This window comes from Rhea pennata, chromosome 1 (genome assembly GCF_028389875.1).
Source record: "Rhea pennata isolate bPtePen1 chromosome 1, bPtePen1.pri, whole genome shotgun sequence".
NCBI classification, from domain to species: domain Eukaryota; kingdom Metazoa; phylum Chordata; class Aves; order Rheiformes; family Rheidae; genus Rhea; species Rhea pennata.
This window is the reverse complement of record NC_084663.1, coordinates 47,567,230-47,580,610: the sequence shown is the minus strand read 5'-3', so window position 1 is coordinate 47,580,610 and position 13,381 is coordinate 47,567,230. Positions and strand designations below refer to the sequence as shown.

Here is a 13,381-nt window from a genome sequence, read left to right as displayed (position 1 = left end):
TTCTCCTTGCCTCAGAGAACAGAAAGGCTTGGAATGCATCTTAATTTCTGCAAAAACAAATTCTGCTCCTAAGCCTGCCCTTGCAAAGACTGGGGAGCCTGCACAGGCAAATTTCGTGCTTGCAGTAAATGCACACCATCATCGTCTCTTGCTGACAACTTCATTCAGCTGGCACAGGGAGCTTCAGAACCCAAGGCAACTCTTGGTTATCCATAACTTAAATGTTTTAGCATTCTGGAAATAAAGATACACAATTTAAACTTGGCCGAGGGCTCTGTGGGAAAGCAGCAGGGCTCAGGGAACAGATGGCTAGGAAGTTCAGGCAGTGTAGCAGAAAAGATGCACAGGTGCATCTGAACAACTTATCTAGCATTTTTTCTGCTGAATCTCAGAAGCCCATGTCAGTGCATTACATCACTGTCCATAATAGGACTTAGGAAGGGAAGGAAGTGTCAAAGCCAAGCTACTATTTTTGATAGGCCAGAGCGTGTCACTTAGAGAAAATGTATTTTATCGATGCTTGAGATCTCCGTGTTTTGGCAGAAGCTGGTTGTGGTTCTGCTTACAGCTGAAGTATCCAACTGTAATGGCTGTGATAACGAACTTTCTCCTTTTTATCTGTCTGGGGTCTAGTATCGCTTTGTTTTTTATGATCCATTATAACATCAGAAGCAGAGATTTATTGGCTACCTTACCAGATGAGTGGCGAGCATTTATTTAGCTGTGTGGTGATAATGAACAATGTTGCGAATTTTGATTCTTTCTCTTACTTGGTGCCTCTAAACTTGGAAGAAATGTGCCTGGACAGTTAAATGCAGCAGAATACTACACAAATGGTCTGATGGTTCAATACCAGATTTTTCATTGTTATTCCAAAGGTGCTTTCTTTCAGAAAAAAATGAGTTGAGAGCATTTCCTTGGATGTCTGGCATGAAGATTATAGTATGGCAGTGTGCTGATGAAAGAGTATTATCACATCTAGACTTCATATATGAAAAACATTACTACAGTCTCTCATACTTCTTTTTTGGAAAATGCTTACTAATTTTTCTTTGTTTTTTATAAATACAGACTTGGATTATCACTTACTTTTGTCTTCAACTACTCCTACTTAACCCTCTTGTCAAAGCCCAGAGCTCCTGTGGGAATCCAGTGACAGATGATGTGAATGACATTGCAAAATTGGTAAGTCGCTTTTAATTCACATGTATTTTTTATATTCAGTAATGATTACTGCCTGATGGTACTTACATTTGTAAGGAAAGTTAGCAAAATATGTTAGAACTAAGATAATATTAAAATCAAAATATGTCAAAATCAAAACCTTTATTGCAAAGAGTGGAGAATAACTTTCAGAGTTCTTTGAAGAGAGGTGACTTTCTTGATCACGGTGGCATGTGTGGACTTGTATGATTCCCTCCCTCCAAACTGCCCTGAAAATTGTCAAAAGTCTCAATTTCCTCAAACATTCTCTGGGAACAGAATACTGTTTCCCATCCAGATGACAGATTACTATTTTTGTATTATTGGTATGTGTGGAGTAGACTGGTGGCAAACAAAACTAAAATGAATGATAAGTCCTTACCCAAGGTTTACAGGAAGTTCATGCCATATATATGTAAAAAAAGTAATGTTAGGCATCTTTGTTGTCAATCATTGCAATAATGATTGAGCGGCTCCTACAATCTTTAGACGTGAGTGGGTTACATAGAATATTCTATATTTCTCTCTTTACTTGTTTTGTTATGTCTAAAAATTTAGTCTGAAGGACTGGCAGCTTTTTATAAGAACTAAATGAATGTAAGTACATTTTCAGTGTTACTTGGTTGAACATTGCATTCGTTTGAACAGCTGTTTCTCCTTGTTTGAAGTCACTTGGTGTTTAACTCCACTGAAGTCTGATTATGCTGACTCGCAGTAGTGCAGAATCTGACACCAAAGGTTTTAAGAAATAATAGATACTGAACACTTAACAAACATACCTGCACCTACATATTCTCTTCATCTGAAAATTATGGCTTTGTTATGGAGAATCAGTTGCAAGACCAGAATTAATGTTACCAGACACTTAATTTGATTCAGTTACATTTGATGACAGTGCATCTTAAGATGTTCTTAATTTGTTTTCTTTGGATATTATATGTGTTGGCACATAGTGTATTTCTCTGAGAAGGGAAGGGTGTTCCTATAGTCCTTCTGAAATGCTTAGTGCTGCATATTAGTCCCTTTAGGCATAATTCTGAAATATTGATATGTTTATTCAAGAAAATATTATGTACATCTCTTAAAAGAGTATTAAGCTTTGATTTAAAACTGTTGAAAGCATGACTTTAAAGTAACAGAACTCCTTTGAGGATTAGTGAAATTATTTGGGATAAGGTCAACACTAACTTTTTATCAATTCTGTATTCTCAGAACATATATTTTAACTTTCCTTTTAATACAATTTAAATATATAAATACTGGTGACAAATATTTGCATGCAGCTTGAACAATCATCCTTTCCTTTTGAGGAGAATTGTGAAAGAAACTTAATATTAAAAAAATCAAATTGGTCTTTCATTTGATTATGAATTTGCATGTAGTGTTCCTACATCTTCCTCCAATCTAGTCAGGTAACTGCAGTTCTTGTACGTATACCTGCAGTCCTCTGTCTCCATATCCATACTCTTTTCCACATACCTGCTTCTTGTTCCATGGACAGCATTGCTAGCTCCCTTATGTGGTCCCTAAGCAGGATGCCTACCTGAACAATATTTTCATTTTCTTCCAGGCTCATATCCTGTTTTGTCTGGCTTGCTGGCTGGGCAGGAGGGAGTTTAGTAACTGGTTGGGTTTGTGTGCTGCTTAGCCTGAAAGAAAAACTTTGCTGACTGGCCAGCTTGCATTGCACTTCTGCTGCTGCTGAGATTGAGCAGAACGGGGTAGGGCTGAGCTCATCCTGCCATTACTTCGGTGAGGATGCTGTTACTGTCTTTCTCCTGAAGGAAATTGCTGCAAAACATACAGGAACATGTATACTTACAGATCTCTCCACTCAATGCAAAATTTGAGTGAAATTAGCTAACAGATTCAAAGTTACTTTGATTTGGAGAAATGGCACAGATGCACAGAGTAGAAAGACTGAAAACCAGATGCTTGTTTTCTTTTTGTTTTGGATTATGCATTTGAGATTGTTTTGCGGAGAGTGTGTTTCCCTGTTTTGTGTATGTATGCTAATATTTGCATAGATTTTTCATCCACCTGAGAACAGAATGGATAACATAGAAATAAGTATAGTATCTTAAAGTACAAGAACTCTTGTTTTAAATTAAACTGACTGAATTACAAGTTGATCATTCCCTTTTAAAAATACTACACCAGGACAACTTGACACTGGGAATGAAAGAGCTATATATAATAAAGCTTAAAGTACTGTAATTTTAAGAAGAAATATCATTAAGTGACAATTTACCTAAAAGTAGTGAGAAATTCATGGTGAATGTGAACTGACTGTTCACATTACTTCACTAAGAAAGTACAATTCTTTTTTACAATGCCATGAAAACTGTATTGATTCAATAGAAATTTACTTTCAAATTCCTGGTGTAAGATATGGGTGCATTATAAAAGTTTTGCCAATGAAAGCAATGGGTGACTACTTCTACCTATACTTATAAGTGATAATTTTTTTCCCCCTTACCCACATAAGTCTTTAGGAAATATCTACATAAACCAATGAAGTATGGTGTAGAGGTTCCTGGACTACTTAAAAAAGACCTTGCTTAGGTACTGGCTAGAAATTATCAGCAAGGCTGTTTAGTTTTGATATAGTTATGTGTCTGTAATTTTGATACCTGCACCATACTATTCAAAGGTAACATCTGATTTCTGCATAGCATTGTATTTTACCGTATCAGTATATCTGAAATAATTAAAAGGAAACATTGTTTTCAAAATGGGGAGATAACATGATATTGGCAAACAGACTTTTAACTTCTAGTGGTTTTACATTTATAATTTGTCATGATATATAGGGTATATCCTAAGAATATACAATATGGACTCCAACATGACATTGATTAAAAATTTTGGTCGGATAAAGCCTAAAACTCTTACAAATTGCTGTAAATACTTGTATACCGCTTCTGCTTTTTAAACAAATTACACTTACTGAAATAAAGAATGATACTCTGAAGATTTGATTCTCTAGAATTAGTCATTGCAGCCCATAGGTAGCTGGTTTCCTTATGATCTTACTGGCATTTAAAGGTCTTGTTTTCCCACTGATCCAAAGAGTTTGTACCAATGGGACACAGTGTCTTTAATAAATCTTCTCTCTCACCCTGAGAATAAGTTGTAGTGCTGAGCAGCATATGCTATGTTTTTTCCCATAGTTATTGTAATATTATTATGCAATGGCTTTCTATAGACTTTGATCACACTTGCTGACAGTGGTGTGACATTTGTCTTAAAGACTTTATTCTTGGCCACACTGGCATGTTCTTCAGATACTTTATCCACAGCCATCAGTATAATTATATACTTATCAGTGATAAACTTACCAGTTCAGCAGTAAATTCACAAGTCCCATCATGTAGTTTAAGGTCTTGGCCTCTCTTCCTCATATCTCATCACAAATGTGCAGACATCAGCTTAGATTCAGTATGGCCTTCAGTAAAGCTAAGGAGATTTATGAGCTCTTCATCTTTCTCTGCCCCAAATGTTACTCTTCCCTAGCCCTAATTGTAAAGGAATGTCATCATGTCTCACCAGTCATTCAGATCTGCAATAAAAGTGCCCATTTTGGCTCTCACCACTTCGCAGACCTTCATTAAGCTCAATCCTAAAAGCTAGTAATTTTTTTTTCCTGTCGTAACAAGAAAAATGATTCTTTTTTCAGATAGCTGTCCATACAAATTCAACTTTCTTCTAAACTCGTAATGAATTTAAATCTAGTCCACAGACATGCATTTTTCTGGCCTTGATTTCTGTAATTCTGCCCTTCTTTTTATTCATTTTGCTGTTCTGACCCTATGAGCTTCCACTTACTTCCTTCAAGCTGCTCCTCCTTTGTCTCTTTATCAATGACAAGCTTCTTGGTTTTGTCTTCAAAGGCCTTATTAACACTGCCTGTGAACTGTCTTAACACATTCTGACATTGCCTTATCTTAGCTTCTCCTAAATATTTCCTTTGTTTCTGTTATGCTGTTCCTGGCCCACAGGAGAAATACTCCCTGATAAACTCCAGACAGATTTTCATCCTCTTTGTATCTCGTGCTAAGATTCTTACAGCATAAATTCATGTCCCTCTTTTTTCTTTTCTTACTCTACTCTTCTCTATCTCTACTGCATTTCACATAAAGCTAAAAAAACAGTGCCACAATTCCCTACCAAACTCTTTTGTTTGTAACTTAATTCAACCTAGTCTTCATTTATTTGTTTCTGGGGTTTTATTTTAATTACTGTAAGCTTTGTAAGGCTGGGATTGACAATATTAATGATTGTGTAGAGCCCAGCGCAAGGTGGCCTAGTCCTGAAGAAGTACAAACATAATGTAAATATTTAGGAGTAGTGATAGTAATTTAGTTAACAAAAGAGTTGGTTCTGCAAAAAATAGACATGTAGTTCACAGACAGAAAATGCCTTGAACATGGCTGCTGCTGTTAAACTATATTGTATTCTAGAAATCTGAGATGGACATGCTGCAACCAGTGTTTTCTGTGAACATAAACCAGGCATAGCTACTAAGCCTGTGCTAGTGCAGAATAAATAAGGCACTCTGTGTAATGCCTAAAGATGTGGATCATCTGCTTAATCAGTGTTACACTGAGTAATAAACTGAGGACAGATGTATGTTGTAACTTGTTTTCAGTGGTGTTAATATGGATTTTCACTAGTGTCACTAGTGTCAAGTGACTCTTACCAGAAACCAGAGTCAGAAAGAGCAGATTCAATAAAACTGAGGTTACTGAGCCCTAATCAACTTAAGACCAAAACAGACTGATAACAGTTCACACAAAGATGACTAGTAGTATTTTCCGTAAGATTAAATTTATTTGAAATTTTTATAATCTAATTTTGCAACATGAAGAACACATCCTATACAAAATGCTTTTAAGAAGAAAAGAACATTTCAATGATCAGTTTTAACAGGGAGAACTTTAAAAGAGCATAGTTTCATGCCTATAGAGAATGCAAGTATTTAGAGAGTATTCATTCTGCATTGCTAATCACTTGAACTCCTGTTTGTTTTTTTTTGTTTTTTGTTTTTTTTTTTTTTTGTTTTTTGTTTTTTTTTTAATGAAGATGTCTGGAGGGAAACATGCTGCTTGATGAACAAATGTTCCATATTATGAAACTGTAATTGCAGCACCTGTCAATAAAGCTTGTCCCCAGTGTTATTTTCAGCATTGTAAGTCAGCAAAAAGCCAGGCACCACATTGCTACAATTGTGACTCTAATTTAGCATAACAATTAAGATTTTTTTGAGTGTACAGTGTATATGTTTGGTAAATATCAGTATCAAACCCAGATGCAAGTAGAATTTTCACTGAGCTGTGCAACGTGTATGGAATGTACCTACACATTTCAGTTTATCCCATTAACAAAATTTAAGGTACTTGAGGTACTATCCTTTGTGATCTTCTTTTTTAAAACAATGTTTCTTTTGATTATTGGATGGCTAAGCAAAAGTTAGCATACACCAACTAGGCCAATCATTTGAACATGTTGTTTCAAACACCTTACCTTCACATTGCATCTTTGCTGTAAATGTGTACTTTACACCCTCCACAGCATTTTATATTTATTTTCAAATGGGTCTAATTTTAATGTGTGAAGGGGTTATAAAAAATGATCCAGTGTTTTTATCCTGCAAATAAGCTGCCACTATGGCTGTGAAAAGCGTGAACGGAACTTGTTAGCATGTTGTCTTAAGCCAAATGATGCAGATCTTATTAACTGCTTCATTAGCAAATGAGAAAGTAGATTGCAGAGATGATGGACTTTTCCTTCAAGGAAAGAAAAGCCAAAGATGGAAGGAGGGGAGATGTAGAAGCATTCAAGAGTAGGAAAAGAGTGTGAGGAAGAAAGAAATAGGAGGTAGAAATGGTAGCCTAAAGGAAAGTACATTTTTCCCATCATATGACTCAGAATAAAAAAGAAATCACTGACAATGGTGAATGGTTAATTTTTACTTTAAAGACTTACTTTATCTTTGATTCATGTATAAAAAATCTTGATATCTATGTTTATCTCCTTAAAGTTTTCAAACAGTAAAACAGTTCACAGTAAAGAGAATTTCCAGCATGAGTAGCCTCTCATATCAAAGAACTTGACTGCAGAGATAGGTTGTGACTTTTCTGTTTTGCTATTGTGATGAAAGAGTAGTTTATAGAATCTACATCACTTACAACTATTTCTGTGGGAATTCATCCCTTTTTCATCTCCCCATCTGTGTGATCATGAGCACATTTTAAAAAGTGTATTTGGGTTATGCAGTGTTAACAGGACTATATTAAATATTCAGACTTCTTTATGTCAAAAGGAATCTTGCATTCCACAGTGTAGATTTTGCTACAATTGGGAATATAGCCATTAATGTTGCTTTTATAAAAGTTTAAAGGCGTAAGTCTAGATTCCCTGTTATTTATCTCTTGAAGGAATAAGATGTTCTCAGAACCTGTTAGAATTTCTACAACCACACACACCTGCTAAATGAGATAAAATCTGGGGGCATCTTAATTGCAATGCATGGTTCATTCTATAAATTGCTTTCCAAAATCTTTAGCTGATGTTCTCTCTAAGGAAGATCATGCAGATGAGGATTTTGTTGCCCCCAAATTTGTCACTGTACTTAAGAAGTTGAGTACAAGAACCAAAAAGGCCTTCTTTTACTCATGAATTTTCAAGAAAGTTCACTTTTAAGCCATCATTGCTCAGGCAGGTCAGAACTTTCTTGTCCTCTGCCTCTTGCAGCTCCTCTTTGAGTTGCAATCATCAACAACCTCACACAAAGCTGTTAATACAGAAGCTGTCTTTGCCTTTGTACTCAACTGGAAAACTCAACACAGCCATGCTTGTCCCTCTTTTTGGCCCCACTAACATTACTACATGAGGATAATTCAGCATTGAAAAGGAAATGATTAGTTTTAGATTGTGGTTACCTTGGTGGCTAACCTTCGGCAAAATTTCAAGATTCATTCCAGGGCAAGCAAGACAAAATGTACAGATTTATCAAACGTATTTCCCACTGATACCTCAGAGACTTTGATAGGCTGGAGAGATGAGCAGAGGGGAACCTCATGAAATTCAATAAAGGGAAGTACAAAGTCCTACACCTAGAAAGGAATAACCAAAGCACCAGTATAGGCTGGGGATTGACCTGTGTAAAACAGCTCTGTGGAGAAAGACCTGGGAGTGCTGGTGGACAGCAAAGTGACAATGAGCCAACAGCATGCCCTTGTGGCAAAGCAGGCCAGTGATATCTGGGCTGCATTAGGAAGAACATTGGTAGCAGATCAAGGGAGGAAATCCTCCCCCTCTACTCAGCCCTGGTGAGGCTACATCTGGAGTATTGCATCCAGATCTGGGCTCCCCAGTGCAAGAGAGACATGGATCTATGGAGCGAGTCCAGCAAAGGGCTACTAAGATGATTAAGGGACTGAAGCACATCTCAAATGAGGAAAGGCTGAGAGAGCTGTGACCATTCTGCCTGGAGAAGACCGAGAGGGGATCTTATCAATGTGTATAGGTATCTGAAGGGAAAGTGTAGAGCGGATAGGGCCATGCTCTTTTCAGTGGTGCCCAGTGATAGGGCACAAACTGAACCACGGGAAGTTCCTCCTGAACATAAGGAAAAACTTCTTTACTGTGAGAATGACTGAGCGCTGAAGCAAGCTGCCCAGAGAGATTGTGGAGCCTCCATCCTCGAAGATTCTCAAAAGCGCTGCCTGGATATGATACTGGGCAGCGTGCTATCAGTGATCCTACTTGAGCAGGAGGATTGGACTAGGTGATCTCCAGAGGTCCCTTCCAACCTCAACCATTCTGTGATTTTGTGATTCTGTGACTCAACCCTGTTTTCTGTCAGTGAATTGGTAAGTCCAACTGGGACACAAATACAGCTTCATCACCTGGACTGAGCTACGCCATTTACCATTAGCAAAATATCTATCATGTGGAGCTGAATCAATAAAACGCTAACAATTTGTTTCTTCATGGGGCAGGACATATACTTCGGGTTTGACCACCCCAGTGATCTTCATTTTCAGTAGTAAATTCAAGAATATCTTTTCTGATTCACAGACTGTCAAGGAAAATATATCTGAGACTGAACTGTAATCTCCAGCTTTGTTTGAGAGCTGTAAGAGCTCTTAGGTGCTTATATTTTTTTAACTGTGCGTGAAAAGTGCTTGACAAGCACTGATGCCAGTAAAGTAGACTGTATACATAATGCATCTCAATTCTTGTAGTGTTCATTGATTTGGAACAAATTTCATCTTCCAGTGACCTTTCTTAAAGAAACGTACTTTTGCTGACATTGCTAAGTACTGAATCCCTCTAGAGTAAGTATGGGAAACTTTGCACCTGCGGTAAAATCTTCACTATCTTTGCTGCTTGAAGTGCTGCTAATCTTACCTTCTTAGCCATGCAAAGGAAACTGGAAAAGAAACAGGATTACCTGTTAATGTCCTGTGATGGCAGGGTGTTTTTTGAGAAAGGAAAAATTAATGAAAAATTGTAGATAGGGATTCAGCATAAATCAGTCCGTTTCAAAAGGAAATAAAAGTACAACTTCAGGATGTTCTAAAGAAGGAATGTATTGCAATAATTTTTAGTATTTATAATATCTTGAATCAGAACCCCCAAAAGCAATAGAAACTGATATAGAGGATTTGGTGGCACTTCTGCAACCTCTGCCTGGGGTATGTATAGGTATAAAAGTTAAAAAAAAATTATATGTTCTAGAGAACAGAATTTGTCAGGATCACTTGTATAAAACTTGGTTTAGTGCTGTAAGGAGAGGTCGTTGAACTGAAAGATCATGGCTCAGGCTACATTCTAAATACAAAAATGTTTAGAATTCACTAGTGACTTATTATGCATAAGTATTGTCCTTGAACCGTTCTAGAACCTTAACATTTTGAAGTTACTGTTTGATTTTTAATTGAAATGGAATTTTAATTAACAAGTAAAATATTCTGTTGTATCAAACAAAATATTACCTAAAAACTGTGCTGGTTGCTATAGCAGCATAATCAAAAGCACCCATAACAAAATGATCCTTAACCCAAATAAGTAGAAATGCTTTGCTGAACAAAGGATTGATTCTAGTCCATGAAAAGAGTTAGGTATGTGCTTAGCATCTTTCGACAAAATGGATTTCAAACAGGGATGAGAAATATCAACCAAATCTTTCCTTTCACAGATACACCAAAAAGATTTGCTCTATCATGAAGCATAGTATTAGTCAATTTTTCAAAAAAAAAAAAAAGTACTTCAAGAGATTGTGGATCATTGTAGTGGTCTCTCTCATCCACTCGTCCTCATCTACCCTCGTAGCACATTCCCCAGTGATCGGCCCTACCTCACTGGAGTGTTAGATCCTATCTGTAGGAGATCACATTGTATAATTGAGTAGGGCCCCTTCCGCCACTCCTCATTCTCATTTCAGCTCATCCCATGCTCACCCACATCTGTAGAGCCACACTGAGCTTACATGTTTGGTAGCTCTCCTTTCCATCAGAACATGGCTGTGAGATAATTATGTTACTCATAATTAGTTTGAAGCACAGCTTCAAAGTTAAAGCCATGCTTAAGGATTTTTCTGAACCTGTACATTAGTGAGCACTGGACAGGCGAGTATTCATTTAGTTTCAAATGCTCACCTAGAAAAGTTATTTGAAGGAAAAATGCTTAGTCAGGTAGGCCTGTTTGGAGAGGTAAAGGTGACATAAAAATTGTCATGTAAACGTTCCAAACACTTCAAGATGTCCCATTAAAAGATGGCAATGCAGTGATATTTCTGATTACTGGTATACTCAGTAATGAGTAACCTCAGAGCATCACTTCTCTTTCACCACTCTACTGACTAATTCTGCTGGGAGATAATAGCTTTGAATAACATCAACTGGGAATAGCCTGGGTTCTGGGAATGCTAGTGAGATACAAAAAGATACTTAACTTTTGAGCATATAACATACAGTGTAAGTTCCGCGTGAGATTGAGTATATAAGCTTTTGCAACTGATAGGTTACCTAAAATCTGTGTTGAATATTTGATAGATTATATGTTGAATACCATGATGGAAATTAAGTCTTAAGTTGAGTAGTCACTGATAACATTTTTATTATCTATTTATTGTAGGTTGGAAATCTCCCAAATGATTATATGATAACCCTTAAATATGTCCCGAAGATGGATAGCCTGGTATGTACAACCACTTAAATTAATCCCAATAAAATAGCCCACTGGATCCAGTGGTGGTCATAATATTTCGTACTTTGTTCTATAGCTTATTAAGTTACAGTTAAAGAATAATTATTTTATTCCTATGATTATTATTATTATTTGATGAATTGATTATATGAAATAGGCATTCCAAGAATTAATTTAAAAAATAGAAATATATAGAGATTCCTGCAGTCACTTAAAGTCTTGTTATTTATAGAATTTTTGGAAATTTTTTTCTTCATACTTTTTAGCATTTTCTCTGGAAAAAGTCAAACTATGGTATTGTTTCGTCACATCAGCTGAAAATTGTTGCTCAATTGAACAAGTAGTTTCTCTCTAATTGTACTTTAGGTATACTGTAGAATGTCTTTTTAGTTAAAGCTTGTGGAAGTGACTTTAATTGACAATGTATGTGCAGTAACCAATGAAGAAAAACCCAAGTTCAGTAACCGATAGTATCGGTAAAGAAAATTGGGACATTTTTTATTTCATTCAAACAATCTCTGTATTATTCTTTCTGTGTAACCCCACAGTTCATTCATAGTCATGCATTTAAATAAATCTTATATTTTATTTAAAATTTTCTAACATTTTATATTAAAAATGTCTTCATATTATCCTACTGCTTATTCTGCTAAATATCTTTGAAATTGTTCTTAATTTTTTTAAAACATTTTTAAGAATGTTGTGTTGCAAACGTTTTGTTGGCTGTTGTTTATGCCACAATGAAAAGAGAAGAAAAAAGGTGAAAGTAGAAATTATGCTGAATACTATACTGGCATTGATCTAAGGAAAGAAAAAGTACCGGCTTATCAATACAAGTGAATAATGTCGTGCCTGGCTTAAGAATATAAACTGAATCATTGTGCACATATGTCAAATGTTAGAAATCATCCAGTAGATGTAAAAAGTTGTGTTTGTATGTGTATAAAGTTGTCATTATGACAATCAAAATTATGTTAGCATACATATAAAAATACATCCTGTCCTATAACAGTCTAGCAATTCTAGCAAAATTCCCCTTTGATATTGGAGAATCAAAAGCAATGTTCTATCAGTCCTGGATAAATATGAAGTAAGAAGATTGCTGGAGGAAAAGGAAGTTGTAGGATAGTGAAGGGTACTGAAATATGAGATCTCGAGGTAATTGTGGCAAATCTAATAGTAATATAATAAGTATTCTTTTGAGTTTTGTAGGAAACTAGAAGCTTTTACTAAAACTTAGTGAAAGTTAGAGAATCCAGTCTAAACTTGATTCCTTAGACAGGAAAATTCAGAACCAATGCTGTGGAAGTCTGTATTGGATCTGTGCTCTAGTCTGTACTATAACATAAATAAAACTAATGAAAATTTGAAATCTCTAAAAATAGTCACTATCCAGAAAAAAAGAAAGTAAAACAGGCTGCCTTTGCCTTCTGTCTGCAGTGCTTTTTGAAATTCAGTGATTTTGAGTCCATATGTGATTTTCTGTCAAGGAGAATCATGCCCATGGAGTACAGCAGTAGCCTGAATCATGTTCCCTCAGCTTTCCCAATCAGTGAGGCAGGCTGGCAGGCGAGGGCAGGACTTTGTCAGGACCGATGTCTCTGCTGCTCTCTTGGGGAATGTTTACACTCCAAATAAGGAAGGCCAGGAAGCTTGCCTGAGCAATGGACTTATGATCGTTCCCACTATTTAACTCTTACCTTGCTCCGTGGTTTAGTTTTGGCTTCCAGTATAGTTTCTTTTTCTATAGTTTAAATGCCATGTCATCTGACTGCATCATATCCAGAAACTTAGAACCAGTTTACATTTACAATGGGCAGCCAAGATTTAAATAGAAAGAAGAGAAGTTGAGAGCAGGGATTTCCAAATTTGCTCTGCTTGTACACCACATTAAATAGTGGTGGTGGAAGGTGTAGCTCTTGGCCACATGCCTTCATTGGAGGAAGTTTTCAGCAGTATT

General features: G+C 36.3%; 1 protein-coding gene across 3 annotated transcripts in view; it reads left to right on the top strand.

Annotated features, from left to right (window-relative positions):
* The window catches only part of KITLG (KIT ligand), a 61,107-nt gene that overhangs the window by 23,552 nt on the left and 24,174 nt on the right, over positions 1-13,381 (top strand). For all 3 annotated transcript variants that reach the window (XM_062585058.1, XM_062585052.1, XM_062585043.1), the window contains exons 2-3: positions 1,072-1,185; positions 11,350-11,412. In XM_062585058.1, the coding sequence (XP_062441042.1) occupies positions 1,072-1,185; positions 11,350-11,412 (177 nt within the window). The remainder of the gene's footprint in view (positions 1-1,071; positions 1,186-11,349; positions 11,413-13,381) is intronic.